The sequence below is a fragment of the Neodiprion pinetum genome, chromosome 6, assembly GCF_021155775.2.
Source record: "Neodiprion pinetum isolate iyNeoPine1 chromosome 6, iyNeoPine1.2, whole genome shotgun sequence".
NCBI classification, from domain to species: domain Eukaryota; kingdom Metazoa; phylum Arthropoda; class Insecta; order Hymenoptera; family Diprionidae; genus Neodiprion; species Neodiprion pinetum.
The window spans coordinates 22244583-22264086 of NC_060237.1; the positions used below are offsets into that span (position 1 = coordinate 22244583).

Below are 19504 nucleotides of genomic sequence, written 5' to 3' on the forward strand. Positions count from 1 at the left end.
ATATAGAATAGGCGACGATTTGTTTTTTTTTTTTCTTTTTATAGTCAGAGTAAAGTTGTCGATCAATATTTGAGAAAATCGCGTGTAGATACCTACTCCTTTGAACCTGCGGCTGAAATAAAATTCCTGAAAGAGCAACTCTTGCGAGAAAGCTTGCGTGTGCCGAGCGAAGTGCAGAAGTGGGACTGGCAAGCTGGATTAGGGTTCTTGGAGGCTGAAGTTTTGGGATAGGCATTGGCAAATGCGCGGGATGTCACGCACATGTGCAAGTACGTTTATCAGTGGCGGTTCACCGACACTTGCAAACTTGCACTACGTAGAGCGTAAGCATCGGGTTCGCCGTGGGTTGCGACTGGTGCCGGAGGAGAGGGAGACGGATGGAGTGATGATGAGAGACCGGGACGAAGAAGGGGTGAGAGACAGCGGCGTGGAGGTGCCACGCATGGCGGAACTCAGCGGCGCATTTGCATCCACGATTGCCGTCCTCTTTAATCCCTCTATTTATCCACTGCATCCACTCGAACCCCAAAACCAAACCTCCTCTTCCTGCAGCGACGGTGGCCCGGATTCGCTGACCTCACTTCTGTTCCGTTTAACTCCGGTTATTCTTCAACCTCAACTTCAACCGCAGCAACGTATCTTGGCCTTAAGTCAGCCGCGGAATTTCATCCTCATACCTACCTTCGTTGCATCTCTCTGTAATAGTGCTCCGTTTTTCATCCGTATACAACCGAGCTGGAGTATTACTACCTCAGAAACAAACTATTATAGTTCAGGGAATGGATAGAATTTCCTTGCGTAAACTTCGACACGCATTCTACCCTCGGGATTCCTGAAACTCTGGTGTTCACGGTTCAAGATCGTTGAAATATTTCAGTCATTGCCCAGCAACGATTTGCGATAAGCATTTCTTGTAAATGATCCAGAACTGATTTATTCACAGTACGGGTATATCGCTTGAAGGATACTATCCAGATAAACGGCGAGTTCCAAGAAATCGGGGCAAATTAAATGGAGGGATTTCATTTCTCCTGTTTTAATTAAAACTAGGAAGTTGAGCGTTCTCTAAAATGTACAGTTATTTTCCGGACGGCTATACTAATCGTTAAACTAATGGCCACTTGAATTATCACACGCTTCTGGCGAACAAGAGGATCTACAGCAACAAGTAGAGATTCACTTTGCTAAGGTACAAAGATTACGAAAACAATTTCGTGCAGTTCTAAAAAAGCCGCTCAAGGTAACAAAGACCGATGAATTCCGAAAATTTGAAGTTACGCCAAACTTCATTTCACGTCAAGCTTCGGGCGTTTGATGCCGAGTTTCTTTTTCTCTTCAGAACTCGCATTGGAGCTTGGTTTATATCTCGCGCTTGACTTTTGGTAACGCGGTGAGTTCGTCGTAGAGGCAGGGAATTTCGGCCCAAAATCGGATTACGATTCTTTTTCCCCAAGATATATGAATCGAGGATACCGGTGAGATCTGGATCAATTGAACCACGCCCGTGGCCACGGTGGTCTTACGTTTCCAAAGCCAGAGTATCGGATGCGTTGCGAGGTCCTGCTATCCGATAAGAGGCAAAGGTCTGTTTGCAAAGCTCGTTCTGGGTACCGTAAGTGTTCAGCCTTCCCGTTAAAGTAACCCTAATAACTTGGATGTTGAACCGCAATGTCGGGAAATCTAGCTGGCCAAATGTTTGTTCTTCCGCGATAGCTATCTTCGCACAAAATTTATCTGTTCACACTTCGAGTCGCGCGGAGTGAGACACTCGTGTACAAAAATTGCGCACCCATGGACAAAATCCACCGCTTGCATTATAATACCGTACCTGCATGAAATATATATACAATCGTAAAGACGCACGACCGTGGAAGATGCTTCTGGCACTGGTCTACGGAGTTTCTTTGTTCCTTTTTTTCTCCTCCTCGTAATCCGTAGAAATCCTTAACACGTATGCCATGTCTTTGCGGTCGAGTGCCTGCCGTAGTTATGACTTTTCTTGTGATCCGTTGAATAATGTCTAGAGCTTTTTTTCTCCCCGACACCGAAGGAAAGACGGGAGAAAAGTACCTTGACTCACCTCTTGGGCGTCCGTCTTCTTCATGCATGTAATATATACAACCCACACTCGCGGAAATTTACAAGTTGAGTTCCATTTCAATGTTGTCTACTAAAATTTCAAAGCGTTTCGTACGAGGTTATACGCCTACGGTCGCAACTGTTTCTGTCTGTCAATTCAGGCGACACCGGGTGAAAAGGACAGTCGTCGCGATAAAAGTATGAAAGTTTTAGGGTAGAACGTTTGATCCAGTGATCCAGTAAAATTGATTAAATTATTCTTAGAATATTAAGTGGGCTATAGTCTGTAAGTACAGTGTCTGTGGAATTCAATATTGTCTCAACCTTTCGGCGTGGTTTTCCAGAGACTTTTTGCCCACCTTTTTCCTTGGCAAACCAAACTTCTTTACCTATGTGGTTAGCTTCCACTGATAATGATAATAAGCGAGGTGGAGCGATCAGAAATAAAACAAAAGCCCTCAGACACTCGGTACCTTTTTCCCAAGTTAAGTTGATTGAAACTAATTTGCTGATGAAGTAATTGAGAATGAAACTCACGAGCTGTTTGTTGAAAGTATCAAGGAGCGGACCACGAGTACCTCACTTGATTATATTATCTCGTGAAAATACAAGTGAAATGAAACAGTTCTAAATAACGGCACGCCTTATCTCTATGACGTATAATTAGGTAACATGGTTAATTGCTGAAGTTCAACAAGTTTTCGGTTGAATGGATGGTGAAAAAATAACCGAGAGCTGACAGCTATCGCGTTGTGGGACGGAAGCAGCAAAACAAAGTTGAAACTAAGCCTAACCAGGGTAATTGCGGGTTCCACTCCGAGGGGTTATGCGCGAAGCATGAATATCTGTATGGATTCGTGATAAATTGGCCTATTCTATTCTCGAGAGGAACGGTTTTCGGGCAAATTCCTATATCTCTGTTCATGCGTAGGAGGGAGAGAGCAGCGGAGAAACGCCCGAGTCTCCAGGGCATGGGCGAAGTTCTCCACCCCCAGGATAGCGGCAGTGGCAGCGACAGCCAAAGCAGCAGCAGCAGCAGCAACAGCGACGCCGGCAAGGGCACGGCATCAGCATTGGAAGCAGCAGCAGCAGCACCATCAGCACCATAAGCAGCAGCGGCATTCCAGCGACCCTGTTCAGCACCCTCTGACGAGCCGACCTCGCACCACCCTTGTCAGTATCGACTGGGGTTGGGAGGGAGGCTCGGGCGTGCTCGGACGGGGTCGTGACTCGTCGTGAGCCGTCGCGACGTCTCGCGTCGGGGCTTCCACATGGTTTGGTATTGGCTCCCAGGGCGCAGGGTGGTTGTGCGGCGGGGCTGCGTCTACGTTCAGGCGGGGATGCTGGAGCGCTGGAGCCGTGGAGCGCTAGTGCCAAGGAGGCTGGTGGTTTGGTCGTTTGGCCGTTTGGTCGTTGTTTCGCCTTTTCCGCATCCGTTAATTCGCTTATCCAGCGCCGACCCCCCTCCCCTAACTTCTCCGTTCATGTTAAAGGCGTGAAAAACGAGAGGCTGACGGAACGTGCGTGGATGTGTTGGGAGTGTCCGTTTTTCGCGCCGTCCAAGGGAAAGGCTGGTACAGTGTTTCCGTCGCCGTCGAAACTTTGACTGATTGTGAATATTCTTACCGAGAGATAGCTGACAACCGTAACACACGTCGCGAACCTTCGCGAAATAAATCCTGAAATTAGTGCCAACCGCAATCCGGGTCGACAACGTTAAGTGATCATATTGTGCCGGAGGTTATCGGTTGGTTATCCGTTGCGACTTCTGTGTGCGCGATCGGAAACCGCATCACCGATACCGTGTAGCAGTGTTGATTGTTTTCCTAACCTGGTTATAACCCAGGAGAAGTGTGCTTGCGCATCAGGGGGTGACATTAGACGAGCATATCATCGTTCGAGATTCTCGAAGTACAAGCATTTCGAGAAGAAGAATCCCGATTACGGATATTCGGGACGTGAATCGAGTACTCGAGTGCGGTGCGGTTTTAAATGTAATTTGGATAATCTTGGTCGAATATTTGTTTAACAAGTAACCGTGAGGAAATCAACTCTGCGATCCGAAATTTTTGCAGGAATCGGAACTTGGACGTGGCAGCGGGCGATCTCAATTTGAAAATCAGTTGATCAACAACGATAGACAGTGATCGGCAGTGCACCATGCCAAAGATACGCGTCGATTCGAGGGTGCCGCAGTACACGCTGTGGTAGCAAACAGTTTAGTGCTGGGGCTTCCGGGCGCCGTGGTGGTATTTTTACCCTGAAAGTGTGGCCGGGCGGTGGCGGGGGTGGTGGAGGGCGTGGAGGACAGTGCAGAAGGAGAGCGAGGACGACGAGGTTACAGGGGGAACAAAGTCGTAGGGATGTGTGGTCATTGGAGGAGAGGGCTGCGAACTGCTAATATTACCTTGGCGAGGAGCACGAAACCGTGCCCACCCCAAAGGACTCCGGGGGTTCGGTAGCTCACCACTGGCAATTCCTCGACGCCCGCGGGCAATGTGCCCACCCGTCGGGGACACACCGTAAGTAAAAGTCCCGTTTCACTCTTCTTTAACGCGAGCCTTTTTCCTTTTCTCCCTCTCTCTCTCTCTCGCTTTCTCTTTTTCTTTTCGTTTTTGTTTCCCCCCGTTTGCGTTTCCCTCGAGGAATCACTCCGGCTTTTAAAACTTGGCTTCCGATGCGAGAGACCGAAGGGCAACGTAGTGCAACCGTGCAGCTATTGCTCAGGGTATTCTAGTCGACGAGGAATCCCTCTGTCCTGTCATTGTCACCCTCGTCCCTTTGTTCGATGCTGAGTCAAGCGTTCCACAGTCTTCGTTGTTGACCCACCCTCTCCTCTTGTGTTCAAACTTCGACACGTGAACTTCGTCGTTCAAGTTTACGGTGGGATTAATAAGTAATAATCGAAATGGTCACAAAACGAAATTGAATCGGTTGGAATAAGCGTTTCCAGGAACAAGAATACGATATCACTCGTCGTGCTGGTTGAGGAATGTTCACCGAAGGATAATGGAGGTTATGACCATTGTGTCGCGTTTAACGGGCAAGGTGGTCTCCTTTACGGAAGTGTACCTAAACTTCGCAGCTGTATGGCGGAGAGAAGTTGTTCGTTTAAAACGATTCCGTTATCTAGCTTCGTTGAGCACAAAAGATCCAAGCGCCCTTTTCCGCCTTACTTACTGTATATTCTAGCTAAACAGCCTCAACCTTTGCATCTAGTTACCAACGACCTTACTTTGCCCCTAAAGTAATTCATTATTTATGAAAAACATGTCGAGTCTCTCTCGAGCCAAGGAGACCTCGAGGCTGCGCAGCTAATCGAGAGTCAAATGGAGGCCGTTTTGTTTCAACCTTCAAATGAATGTTGTTTGTTTTTGCCATCTATTTGCATTCCCCGACGATAATAAAACTATCTTCAACCCCGATGAAGGATCCACGTCCGACAAGAAACTGTCAAAGCAAGGCCATCGAGTCACTTCATCGATTCCATTGGGGCGGGTAGTTTTTCGTCAATTGAAAGTTTGCGGCGTGCACGTTGAGAAACGTGAGTCGCTCAGTATGTGATATTTGTCATCGGTCGCAGGGACTCAGACATGATTATTTTCTCATTTGACCCTTTCACGGTCGAACGTGGGCACACGACCTCTTCGTTTTGTCTTTTTACCTCTCACCGTCAGCCACTTTTCTACCACGGCAATTTGTCGAAAGTCTCGTACAGTGGCCAAGCCCAAAACCCGCGCTGTTGAATCAGATCGATCAGCGGGAAAGAGGCAAATGAATCTCCTTCTTCTTCTATCTGTACTTGAAAGTATCGAAGGAGCTTTTAATTGGACCCTCAGGGGAAAATAACGGAGCATGTTCATTTCTTTGGCGCAGTTACGTTTCAGCCGGAGGGGGAGAGATACGAACAAGTGGAAAAATGGGCCGGAGGCTGGGGCTGAATTCGGCAGAGTCGTAAGAAACTTAAAAAGGAACCAGGGCGTTAAAGCTTTTTCCCTACTCTGCGGGAGCGTTTTTTGTCGGTGTAAAAATATTGACTGCTTGAAATTCGTTGGTCTAAGAAGGAGCCAAAGAATTGCATCCCTCTTCCACCCACTGAGTCTTGAATTAATTTCTGTCAATGGTATTGTTCTCATTCGTAGCAGAAGCGTGACACGTTCCCTACTCGAAGAGATGAACCGAGGCCGTTAGGGCGCAGGTGCAGGCGATTGTTCCAGGGCGAACAAACTGCCGCTGCATTGTTTGTAAACAAAGTTCGCTGACCCCGAGAACTCGGCGATTGTGTAGGTGTCACGGAAATGCGCAGAGGTGCGGCACCGTGGTTGTTATCGCGGCTGCAGGGATATAGTGGATGCAAAATAGCAAGAAAGGTGGGTGGTGGATGCGCAGTCACCCGTTTTGTATTCAGCCGAGGCAGGGGCCGCTGAATATCCTTCGTTAAAAATACGAGCTTCGGCTTGACGCAAATTAAACCAGTCGCATACGACCAACGGGTTTGTGCGATAACTGTTCGGGATCCTGTACGTCGGAATAGACCCTGATTATGACACTTGATGTAACGTATCCCAAAGGAAGCCCGCGATACTTGGACATCTGCATTTCGATCAATAGAATGAATTTAATGAGGTTCTTCTATCTAGTAACCTCGGTTATTTTTCAATCCACCTTTTCAATACCCCAGCCGGTGATCAAAGGCAAGCAATTATTCTCATCGGTGAAAAAGATAACTCGTATGCCAGCTATTAAAGTCGATGAGTTCCGAGCCCGTTAATCAAAGTTGGGGAATTTTATCCTCGATAAACAATCATTCCCTTCATCCATTTACGACCAAAAGTTAAGAATTGCCGTAGAGCTGAAAGCAGCGCGAAGTTAACTCGTCCCCATTCTGCTCAGCAGGGCTCAGTTTAGTATCGTACAATACGACTACGTATGACTTATTTATTACGGTTATGTCTTCCTTGTTTGTTCCGAGCATTTGAAGTATCGCGTCGAAAGACTGGGGACATCAAATTGTCGTCTCTGTTTAACGACTGATCCGGTTGATTATACGAGTGAGAGTGAAGCCCGCGGAGACGGATTCATGTGTGGAGGTAAAAAAATCCTACGGGTGGGACAGTGTTCGAAAAAATTTCATCCGAGCACTGATCAGGACCGATCTGCACCTGCAAGCTTCAGTAGCGCATTTCATGACTCTGACGAAACTGTATTAAACTCATCTTGTTCATATCTCGGACCCTCGGAAAAAGCCCTGGATTTAGTGCTGTTGGCCAAACTATACGTGTAGTTCCACATCTGATAAAATGTCCTCTATTGTTAGAACTTGTTTTACTTCTTGCCCCGTCCATTCAGCGTAGGGAACTGTCCAAACCATTGAACGTTACCGACATGAACGTAGCTTAGAGAAGCTAATTATCGGGAGCTTGCTGATGAGTAGAAGGGGTTGGTCAAGTTACGATGTCAACTGGGGTAGATCGCTGCCTTTGTGCTTTTGATCTTTGACCGACCCCGATTCTTGCGACACCAACATGCGTCTGGCAGCAGGGTTCATCGTCTTCGCTGTGTAATACATACTTGTTTATTCTTCCCTTCACAATTCGCTGCAGATGTTGTTTTGGTATATATGTTTTTGAATATTCATGCATTTCTACACCGTATAGAGTCGGTCTCGTCTCTGGGAACATCAATAATTCATAATCCGCACACATGATCTGATTTATTCTTAATCCATTTGCAAATTGTGCCCACCTACTAACGTGATAATGAAATATTTCACCAGACAATAAAAGTCCTCTCATCCATTCAACCGAAAGTCTACAGGCAAATAATTGTCAACGATATCTTTATCCCCTCGTTTATGTGACCTCGTGACGAATGGCCAAGCACTCTCAATATCGCAATTCAATCTGTACTGATATCAAAAATTGATTAAATATAGTACGGTCTGTATTGTTTAAGTGAATATTACTTACGTTGGTAATACCTACGTAAAAATTTTATGACCCAATTATTTGCTCAGGTTGAAGTTTCCACATTTAAAAATTCTGTGAATATATTTCCACGAGCCGAAAGGAGGATCGAATAAAGGTCGATACCGAAAAGTAGGTTGAAAATAATTTCCCATTATCTTCTGACAAGGGGTTTCTATTGTCGGTTTTACGACGGTGAACTTTCTGTCCGGGTGTCGCCTGCCTGGCGCGTAGCAATTGGACCAAACGAGCTTAAATAATAGAATGCGTCCCTAGAATTCGTGGGGCGGTGGCGTGGCAAACAGAAACGTTAAAGGGTGGGACCTCGAAGCGCAGGAAATTCCAAGACATCGAGTGAAATAAAAATGAAAACGTCGGCTGGAGCCAGAAGCGTTCCGTTACGGAAACACGTCGTTACGTCACGCGTTCGAGTTTCGAAGGGTATGTAATATGTATGTATAGCCTTGCGCAAGCGGCCTCCCGATCTCAAGAGTAGAATTGTCAAACTTTACCGTTCTTTGGCTCGTTAAGTAGACAGGGACATTTTTTCGCCGAATGACATGCTCAAGCAGACGTAACGAGCACATTGGATGTTAGAAAATTATGCGACACGACATTGGTACGGTAAATTACAAATTCAGCAAATGATTATCCCTTCGGTCGAGTAAACGAGAAAAAAGTTTATAACTGAGGAGACGATCGACTTTGAAACTACTTGTAATTAATGAATCATCACAATTGCTCTCCTCCATTGCAGCCTGTGTGATTTTTTTTTTTTTTTGTTTTTTTTTCAAACAACAACTATACAGTATTCTTCTGATTCTAATTATTCCGTCAACTTTGAAGGCAAGAAAGCTGATATTCGAAAGACTGAGGGATCCCTTTACACGTGAATAAAGCACGTTTTATAAATTGAGACTGGATAACGATACCTATACCTATACGGAAAATCGCAGCGGTTAGACCGTGGGCGTTGGAAATCTAACGTTGGTAAATTCGCGAGGATAGAATTTGCCGGGCAATGTGATAGTACGAGCCGCAGTGACGCTGACTTCTGCTTACCCAGATAAGCGTTTGATTTTTCTGTTATTCACCAATTTTTCGCATTATTCCGATGTGATCGCAATGCGAATATCTCAGGGGCAAATACCGGGAACGAGCAAAGTGAATACCTTGATCTATAAAGGCGTTCGTTGTCTCAAAGTATTTCGGTCCTACAATCAAGCAGCTTATACCGCATCGATTCACCTCTCGGATTTCGTTTCAGAAGCTCAAAGGTAAGGTTCAAGGAAAAAGCTGAATAGTCTATTTGTGTACGGTAAAATATAATTCACCCCTAGTGATCCGGTTACACTTTATACCCTGCAGGTTGAACGCGCCGCTGTGTATATTCAGAGTCAACAAGTCTCGAGCTGTATAATTGGAAATGAAACACAGAGCAGGGGTAGAATTTTCCCGGTAGTCGTAATCTCCGTCCTTTTCGACGTTATTAAATCCGTGCTGCCCGTGTCACAATTTCATTGACACCGATGATTATTAATTTCTGTTGAAATTCAATTGTCCGGTGGACGGGATCGATACCAGGCACGTATCGGTCGGACTCGCGCGCTTCGCGTAAACGCCACGTACCTTGTTCTCAGTGCCCGGACCATGTCGACAAACGTCACTCATCTCAACTCCGTGCAAGCTCTTATCGGACCGGCGCAACACCAGATGCCATACACGTCGTTCCGGCTTCAACGCGGCGTACGCTTGCCGTTTTATAACCGCCTTAGGGTAGTGCAGCCCGGCACTTTCACCTTCGGGAAAAGTCTCTGTGTGTCAATGTGTAGCAAACACGGTAATTCGCAGCACAGCGCGCCTCGCGTTCGAGTAAGTTGCCGCGGTTTATGCAGCTTTTTTCCGGCGAGTTTTCAGCTTCGGGAGTGAAGTACAGAGCGGATATACAGAAGGAACGTGAGCTTCGAAACGCTGCGTATTCCCCGGACGAAACCACGTCCCTCTCGAATCGATGATGCGATTTCCCTTGATCAGGGAATTTCCTGCCCTTCAATACGAGCACCGGCAACACTTTATTTCGCCGGAGGATCCAAACCGCATTGCGCCAGTATGGGTATGGGCACGCTTGCGAACGGATTCAAACGGCAACCCCAATCAAAACTATGCTCCGACGCTTCCGAGCCCGGAAACGTACAGCTCGTGCCAAAACGCAAGGCTGTTCAACTGGGTCACCAATACTGTATTCACGGCCGCAACCTGAACCGTCCACTAATTAATCTCACATCCGGAATTGTAACGTTTTTTCAAACCTCCGAGGCGCCGGTACAATTATTTGGCAAGAGCTATGAAAATTCGCACAACTGAAGTGAACCCGGTAAGGTCGCATAATTCTATAATTCATTATCTAACCAATCCATCGCCAATTTTCATACACAATAAATCAGTACATATTCAATAATATTACGCGGTAAGGACCGTATTTCAACTGGTATTTGAGGATTGATTGGAGAGGCGAAGGCATTATGAGAATTCCCCCCCAACTTGATATCGACGCGAGAACAGAATTTCGGCAGCTTTATATACCTAACGTGAAATTATTGCTCTCTGATACATTTTGTTCGAAATATGTATATATACGCGACGAACTGGTACATACCGTTTCAATCACTCGACCCGGGCTGTAATTGCTTGTTAAAAATATCCGCAGCACGGGTCAAACCAAAGGAGTTAATACGGGTGCAATCTATACCGGAGAAAATATATATTTCATGATTTATTGTAAATCATAAGAATATATTATAGCATGTATAGGACGGAGTTATTTCCAGTGGTGTTTCGAGTTAAGTCTGGTGGCAGTGGTGGCCGCGTCCTGCGGCGAGAAGAGGCAATTTGGCGCGAGGGTTCTTCTCAACAAGGAAACACTTTCGAGTCACTATAATTCATCCAGGACTTGGGACTATGACACTCAATGAAGCCTCGTTGAATTCGCTGTCAGTTTCTTCCCGTTTCTCCACAGCGAAGAAAAAAATCTCACACAGTTTTGAAAAGATAGAAAAAATGTTCAGCCCTACCTTGCTGTTACGAACCGGGTAAAATCGATAGTTCGTCAATTAAACGTCTCCTATCTTGATAAAAAAAAATTTGATTTTTGCCCCGATTGCGAGTAATTGATTCGCGTTCGCATAGTAACGCGAATGAGACTTTTGGCTTCAGAAGTTTGGAACACGCGGAGTCCTTGCACCGTGTAGATTTGCATCGACTTAAATTAGGTACGCCTATCCGAGCTAACGTAAGTTGTTCCGTATAATAGTAATAACAACAGAGTTGGAAATCATTAATCATTCTGATTGCTGCGGTAGAGATATATCACACACGTGCTGCGTAAAATCTCAACAGTCCGACACTTTAAACGCAAATCGTTTTTTATACCTGCGGTAGAACTTGACGAGCCATAAATCCTGAACGTTTAGAAAAGCAATTTAAAAGTTTAACAGCCCCGCTATACTCAGCAAGCGTGGAAAAATTAACTTTCACCTAGTTTTTGATTTATACCGAAGGTTTGACCGGCCATGCGTTACGCCTGACCTGTTTATTTGGCTTCTGTTTTATTCATTCCATTTGCAACATTGTTTGCCAACCCTTCCAGGTTGAACATTGGTTTCAATGAGTTTCTCCCTGCGGCCGAATAGCAACCGTCAGTACATGATAACATGAAAACACTGTCCCCGTTGGTGCACTTTGCACCCGCATACTTTGATCTTTGGTATCACAGCGGCGACAGACTCGAATTGGTGAGCGAACTAGGGAGTCGGGTTCGTTTACTTTTCTTTTTTAATTTCATTGAAAGGATGCTCGCCTGAACGGGTAGATATGTACCACCGCCTCGCCCCTGCGGGAAATAATGCAGGAACGGAAAAGTTGCCGAATTCGTAGGAAACTTTACCTTCCAAGGAACTTAAAACGTGACATCGATCGGCCAACATTTCGTGTTCTGAAATTACTTGAAAAAGGGCATTGTCCTTCTCTACGTCAGGCTCGAAAGCTTGAGTACGTCTGCTCGTGTCAAAGAGTGTTCCGTCTCCAACTGCCTCCGTAAGCCTTCGAACGATCTACCCCGCCAAAACACAATTTCGAAAATCAGTCAAAATCCCATTGCACATTTCATTCGTCAGTGTGTCAAATGAATGTTGGTAAATCCGTGCACTATCCTTGGGTCGCTTAGACGACGTAAACACTCTCTGGGTCGCACAGAGACTAGTGTTTCTTTTGGCCTTTATTACTGAACCCTACCCCGCCATTACGCCATTAATGGGATCAGATGGAAGATTATGAACCGCCCCGAAAGTGCGCAATGCATATTAATATTCGCGTAGGCCAGCTAGCTACCAACGCAGCCGAGCTTTACCGCCCCCACTTCTTGGTTACCCCAGCTTTTACCCCGTTCATCTTTTTTGGAATCTTCCCTCTCTCTAGGAAAAAGAGAGCGGAGGCATCCGCCACCCTCAACCGCTGCTCGGTGAGAGTTTAATCACTGAACCAACCCCCGTAATAACGGGAGGAGTGCGTTCTGCGAACCGCCCCTTGGTTTGGGGCGCCAAGAGCCAGGATCCCGCGGCCCTGATCGCCGGCCTCACCCCCCGTCCGCCGCAGGATGCGGACTGGATACATGGATACAGAGGAATAACCACCCCTCAGGAAACGGCACAGAGGTGGGAAGTATCAATGTAAATTTGGTCGTCTCTGCAGGCTCCGGAGATGAGTTTTGAGGTCGAACAAAAGACACTCTGAGCTCGGAAAATCCCACCTTCACCTCTTCCGATTCGAGGACAATCTCGCATGCGTTGGCAGCGTCACGGTACAGACAGACCTCCTCCTCTAGCGGTTCAGTTTTCCCAATCCTTGGCCGGCAAATTACAATCTCCCATTGTGGTGGCCACCCGCCCACTAACCATAGAATCCCCCGCTCCTAGGATCGTTTAAGTCAACCTATGACGGCTGAATGCCCTCCGGTCAACATCTCGGGTTCGTTACGCCCGATGCTTAATAGTTTTCGGAGAACCGAGTCTTCCGCTTGTCATATGTTTCCGTAAATGATTTCGTTCGCGATTTTTTCGCCCTTGGCTGATGCGTATTTATTTCACTTGACCATTAATATCGTTTCGGGTTCGCGCAGGGGTAAAATTGAAAATATTACAGACACCGTTCTCAGAGATGCTTCCTTTTCTTCCGCGATACGGTGCGGCGTTATCCGGGCACTTTGCGATTTCATTGTTCAACTTGTCAGGAACACGGCAGCCTTAAAAGAGGAATAAGTTTGAAATTCGTAATTAACAGCCTCTGGGGGATCCTCTCTCAGAGAACCGTTAGCTTTCCGAACATTTTCTCAGTGGCGAATGGGTTATTTCCGATTCTCTGTACATCGGTGTAATCGCGATTACAAATCGCACGGATAAAACGGTACCATTTTGTAACCCCTTTCAATCATTGGCGTCTCAAAGATGGATGAGCATCCGAAGTTTAATTACCGATGGAACGGCGGTCCCTCTGACGTTTATCCTTCGACCTCGTGTGCAGTTTAGCCACAAATGGCGTCCTTCGAATCCCATCGAGATGAACAGGTATGGAATTATTTATCGCATCACTTAGGCGGTCTCAGGCTACTTCAGTTTCTATATAGACTTATTGACCAACTTCCGATACGCACATTGTTGACCCCGAAATTATTATGCTCCCGGATTGCTTCTGCTTGAATCTGTACAAGTAGTTGAAATAAAAACATCACTATCCAGTTCCTTACTTTTTCGGTTGACGAAATGCTTAGCAACCCCCGCGACTTTAAAATACAGATTTCTCCGATTTCCTGAAGATGCTACGAGCGCTCTCGACGCACTTGAGATGCACGGGTATTGTAATATCCAACACAAAGCTTTGCATAGGTATATATTGATGAAGAAGCGGTATCAATTTATTTACTTTCCCTTGGTTCTTTTATATTTTTTGCCGCAAGAGAGGACGAGTTTCGTCATATCTGGGATCTCAGAGTGATTTGTCTCAATTTTTCGCTAGGTTGAATGGGAAAAAAATTCGAATGATTATATTTGAATTTTCATGGGGACAGTTGTAGCTTGCTATTTTCATTCCGAGATTGAGTTGACTGTATTTTCATATCTCAACCGCCTCTACGGAAAAATACTCCGGCTATGACGAGTCCCAATTTCCTTGTAAATGTTTTCTCTGTTTAAATTTTTCTCGTTTCGAATAATATGAAAACTTTCCCGAGTACGTGTATACGGTATATTGTATATAGCTTCAAAATTTTCTCTGAAAATGGTCGAAACTTCGAATTGCGAATAGCTTCTGCACCGGGGCTGAGAAACCCTCCGTGATTTTGAATAAAGTGAGGTATGCGAATTACCGGAATGACCCTAGCGAAGCGTGACAGCGTGCGACAGAAATTCTGACGCCCAGTGCCGCCACGTCGTTACAACGACATCCAATTACCTTGAAGCTGCAAATGACGGCCAGGAATTGTCATTGCAATATAAATACTCCAGAAGGATGATTAAATTCGTTCACTATAAGCAACCGATAACAATAATTATGATGCCAAGTTACTCTGGCCCCAACTAAACACGTGATACGTTTAAGTATAAACAAACAGAAGCGGTTGGCACTAAAACCAATTTCTGACCGAAATAAGCTAACTGAAAAACTTATGAGCCCTTTTTTTTAGAACACTCGCCGATTAATATTATAGACGACACATACGCAGTCTTTTTTAATGCAATTTTGTAATTAAACAAACTGGTCAAGTAGTTGCGCATACGATTTGACGTTTCTTGATTATTTTGGCAAAACTGGATCAACTTCACAGACCACTTACATATCGCATTGTGCAGGAAAGAGGAGAAATGTTTGCTAATCACAGAGCTTAGGGTGACCGAGCAGCTAGTAAACAGCTCAGCAAAAACATTCCAAATCAAGTATCTCGTATTTTCTGAGTTCTTGGAAATTTGTAGCCACAATTGAGGATAACGACATTCCCGCCATGTCTCTTTGTTCTGACAGAAATTTCGTTACCTCTGCATCCACTCCAGGGTTAAAGCCAGTAAGAACCATGGATTTCCCTCTCTCCTAGTTTAAATCTCACCCATAAAGGCATTTCGTCAAATTTCAGTGCAGGTAGTAAGCAAAAAAATACAGACAAAGAGCACATCACGCGTATTTAAAACCTCACCGCGACATATAACTTTCATTTTACAAGTGAAAGAAAAAAAAAAAAATACACACATAGTAATTATAGACAATTAGAGACATAATTATTTTCAACCAGCGTATGGCCATCGCGTATATTTTTACACACGAAACAAATCGTTCAGGAAGCTTGGCAGAGTCTCACGCTAGGTAGATACCCTGAACAAATAATCCTTTTCCAGTGGTTTATGGACCGACTAAATTTCGATTGGAGTAAAAATTTGAAGGGGGAGACGTAGGCCACGCTTCGTCGAACCTCGTAAAATATATTGACAAGCGTTTAACAGATGTCGGGTGGTGTTCTCGTCAGCGATACATCAAGAGCGTTAATCGAACACTTGACAAGCCTGTTTCCCCACTAACCAACCCTTTACCTATCCTTGTATTTTATCCGGAGTATCCAGTTTCTAACTTATAGTGACGCGGGGACGACGCTCAGCTACTCTAAGGGTTTGAGCAATTTCACTCAACGCCACTCGCAGATTTATAAAGCGGTAACAATGACGCTGAAAATTCGATACTGCAAACTTACGCAGGGTTCTCAGCTCCAGACACTCGTCGACTTTCTCCTCATCAGACGAAGTTCTCGTGCAACGTATAATCGAGTTGTTTACCAAGTAACCCAACTATCCACGAATGGTTGAATAACGTACCGTCGACCGTTAGTTAGGGTAGAAATGCTGTCAATCGATTACCAGCGACACATTTTTCCATTCGATTCAGAACTGAACAGGAGTTGAGAATCAGATTCGCAAATCATTTCATTAAATCAAAATTTGTCACTACGGAAATAGAACAGAAATTCTAGGTGTTTTCGCTGCCTATATCCGTAATGTCTCAAACACACGTTAAAGCGACTTGCAGTTTTATGATCACGCTAAAAGTTGGATAAATCGATGGCTATTTTGTGATAAAAGTTGGCGCTTAGGTAGCCCGGACGTCTGGAAGAGTATTTATGTTCGACATATCCTTAGACCGGTAACAGCTGTAACAACGGCAGTTCCGAATGAAATATCTTAAAAGTTTAATGACGCAACTTTTTTTCAACCTGAGCTCAAGAACTGCGCTGCAGAATGCCTTCGGTCTGCACCGCATATTCCGTGTAAAACTTTACAACGGTTTCGTTGTTCTTGCGTGGATGAATTTTTTATGCAGTTGAAACGAACGAGCGAAATTATGCAGCCGAGGAATATTTCCCGAGGCAAATTTGTTACACCTTTAATGTTTTTTTCAGAGCAGGCAAATTTCAAGTTATATTTAGAATTCCTCAATTTTTACATAAGCAGACACACTTGCATTTGGGTAACTTATACACGTTACATCTCGCGATTAGAGAATAAACTAGTTTAGTCTTTCTCCGAATACCCCACCGCTCCAAGTTGCAGTTTTCTCGTATCCCCTGGCAATATGATATATATATATACACCTATGCATAAGTAAACTCTCAGGACCCAGGCATAATGGCATCTGTCAAATCACGGTGTGCTCTGGACCTGACAGCCCCACAAGACTCGAGGCATCGCAAAATATTTATAAACTTGGCGAAAACCACTTTCGTGTTTTGTCCAAATTGTTGGTGCTGCGTCGGCTGAAGTACGGAATCTTTTGGTTGCTTGAAAATTTAACTCGTGCCTCCGGATTATTCCTCCTCGAATGAATTCTCACTCACGCTGATTTCCGCAAGAAGGCATCAATTTTCCCAAGTGTATTTTAACTGCGAAATGGCGGGAATGAAGTGTGTCAACGAATAGCATCGTAAAGCCAGCTCAAAGCAAAACCGAATTAATAAATCAACAATATTTTAGTTATTAACGACAAGACACGTGGAATCCTGCGAAGTGTAACCGGGGTTATAATTGGAAAGGATGCTGGAGTTGAAATTTAACAGGAGATACATTTCCCCTTCGGATGAGTCCTGAAATTTCATTGAGCTTATTGAGGGTGTAATTAAAAGTCAAATTTCATATTCCAAATAAAAAAATCCGAGATTATTCGCTGACGCGCATCCATTTTCCGTCAGATCAGCGGTACCAAAGCGATATAATTTTCACCTCTAGAAATAAAAAGTCCGAAGCCGATTTGACACCATGCTCTATCTTCCACTTCGTCGAGCTGTAAAAGATCTGATATACCACAACGATACGATACAAAGTCGCAAGTCACCCAGTCTGAAGACTTATCACAACTGCACGGTGATAAATTCTGTCGAGACAGATCAGTCGTTCAAAAATACGCTAGTATACATGCCGCTTGCCAGACTTTCGCTGATCGAGTGAGTGAGATCCGCGGTTTTGAGGTGAATAAGAATAATAAGAAGGAAAACCGCACGAGGAAAATGATATTAAGAAAAGAAAAAATGTAAAAAAAGAAAAAAAAAAACAACAACATGAAAGGTACGGCATCTTCGATCCTCGGGTTTTATAGACAGTTATAGGACGTCTGGAAAGCTTAAGATAAACCGCGGTGCGACAAGATGTCTCCAGCCTCCGTACTCTTCTCACCCTGCGCCACCACCCCCGTACATATGTATACAATACAAGCGAATACCTGTATCTTAGATATGGCTTGTACACTATGCAGGCTATGTACCAGCGCTAAGCGTGTTTCCCTGAAGCTGACAGATTAGCTTACCGTATTTTCTAGCCGAAGGTACGACGACACCTTCGGTTCCAATACTGGCTGTGCAGGGCGGCGCGGTTTACACAGAGACAGGATCTCACACATCGACGTGCAGCTAACGCTCTTTCGGAAAACCGGGTTACGGTTCAACGCCAATAATTGCACTTTATATTTAGATTGGTGAGTGCTCGACGTGATGTCGCGAAGAAGCAATTCTGACGTGGCCGTGTAAATCGTTTCCTAACACCGTGCACAAGGTGTTAAACTGTGAAACAAGTTTGCAATGAAATTATTCCAACCTGGATCGATAAATTGGATTTGACTCGCTCTGACCACCTTGACTTTAACCATCTTGAACCTATCGAATGGCAGAGTCTGCAACAATGCAGACGAAGATGCGGCGCATTCTGAAATTTTCTTGACACTTTCGCTGCTTGTAGTTAATTGCGAGCCGGTCTCCCTTGTTGGGATTTAAGGAAAATTAAAATGAGTAGCCGGCGTTAGGATCGACTCGCTCTTTCACTTGCCCGTAAAGGAAACGGAAGCAATGAAAACGCAAAGATATCATCCCTTCGTTTCGTGCCGAGATCGACGGTCGGCTGACGCCGCGATCTTTCAATGTCATTTCCTATACGAAAGTCGTTAAACGGTCTGAGAGATCATCCTAAGAAGAGTTTCCCTCCCAACGAAATCATGCCAGTGACTTCTTTTTATCGCCGTCGTAATTGCAGGGTGTTAAGGTTTACAGTTCTCCATTGCGCTTTCCGCGATACGGTTTGCCGGTTTTTACGATTCTTCCTCCGCAGCATATCTTCTCCTACGGTTGAAAAATAAAACAGAGACCGGAGAGAATGCATGGAACGAAAGACACGTGCGTCAGCAGTGTAAAGAGATGACGATGGCGCGCAATTAACTACTGCACGCATATCCACATCTTCGCCGCATATCTTGAAACACCCACAAAATTACTTCGTTCCCCTCTATTTTTCACGATTTATTCACCGAAGAAGCATCGCGGTTTTCGTCGCTGCCGTTTCGGAATGCCGTGAACTCCGCAGTAACACGAGAAACATGTATTACGTGCAATTGCGAAGATTGGAAGCGGAAAGTTTACCAACACCATCACCGTTCCAGCGGTGAATCTTAAGATTTATTTTCGTTGAAATTAATCAAGATCAACGTAGCGTGATTTCGAGAAAGACTCGAAGCGTCGGAAGATGGCTGCTTCAAGCTCGCACGTCTCTATCCGATGGATGTTCGTAATCCACCCTTCGGTCGTTCGGCTTCGGTGCGGGATTGGGTTCGGCGAGTATTGCCGGCTGGGAAAACGATACAAATTGAATCGGGTCGCGGAGGAAATTATCATTTCCATCCGGTTATTGGTTGGCGGAAGCTGGGGGTAACTTGATCACGAGGATCCATCCGGATTGCGGTGCAGATGCAGTGGAGTCCCTCTCCGCAGTGCCTCGAAAAGCTGCAACTATCGCCCCGAGTAACGCGTCGATATCTCGCGATTACTCTGTGATCCCTTGGAATTAATTGAATTTAATAAAAAGTAACCGGACCAGCTAATCACGTCGTACGAT

General features: G+C 45.1%; 1 protein-coding gene across 1 annotated transcript in view; it reads left to right on the forward strand.

The window, feature by feature from the left end:
* The first annotated feature begins 4378 nt into the window (after positions 1-4378).
* Positions 4379-19504, forward strand: part of nAChRalpha1 (nicotinic acetylcholine receptor alpha1) — a 104724-nt gene continuing 89598 nt past the window's right edge. Inside the window, 1 exon segment of the mRNA XM_046631662.2 lies at positions 4379-4601. Within this exon segment, the coding sequence (XP_046487618.1) occupies positions 4576-4601 (26 nt within the window). The 5' untranslated portion in view covers positions 4379-4575.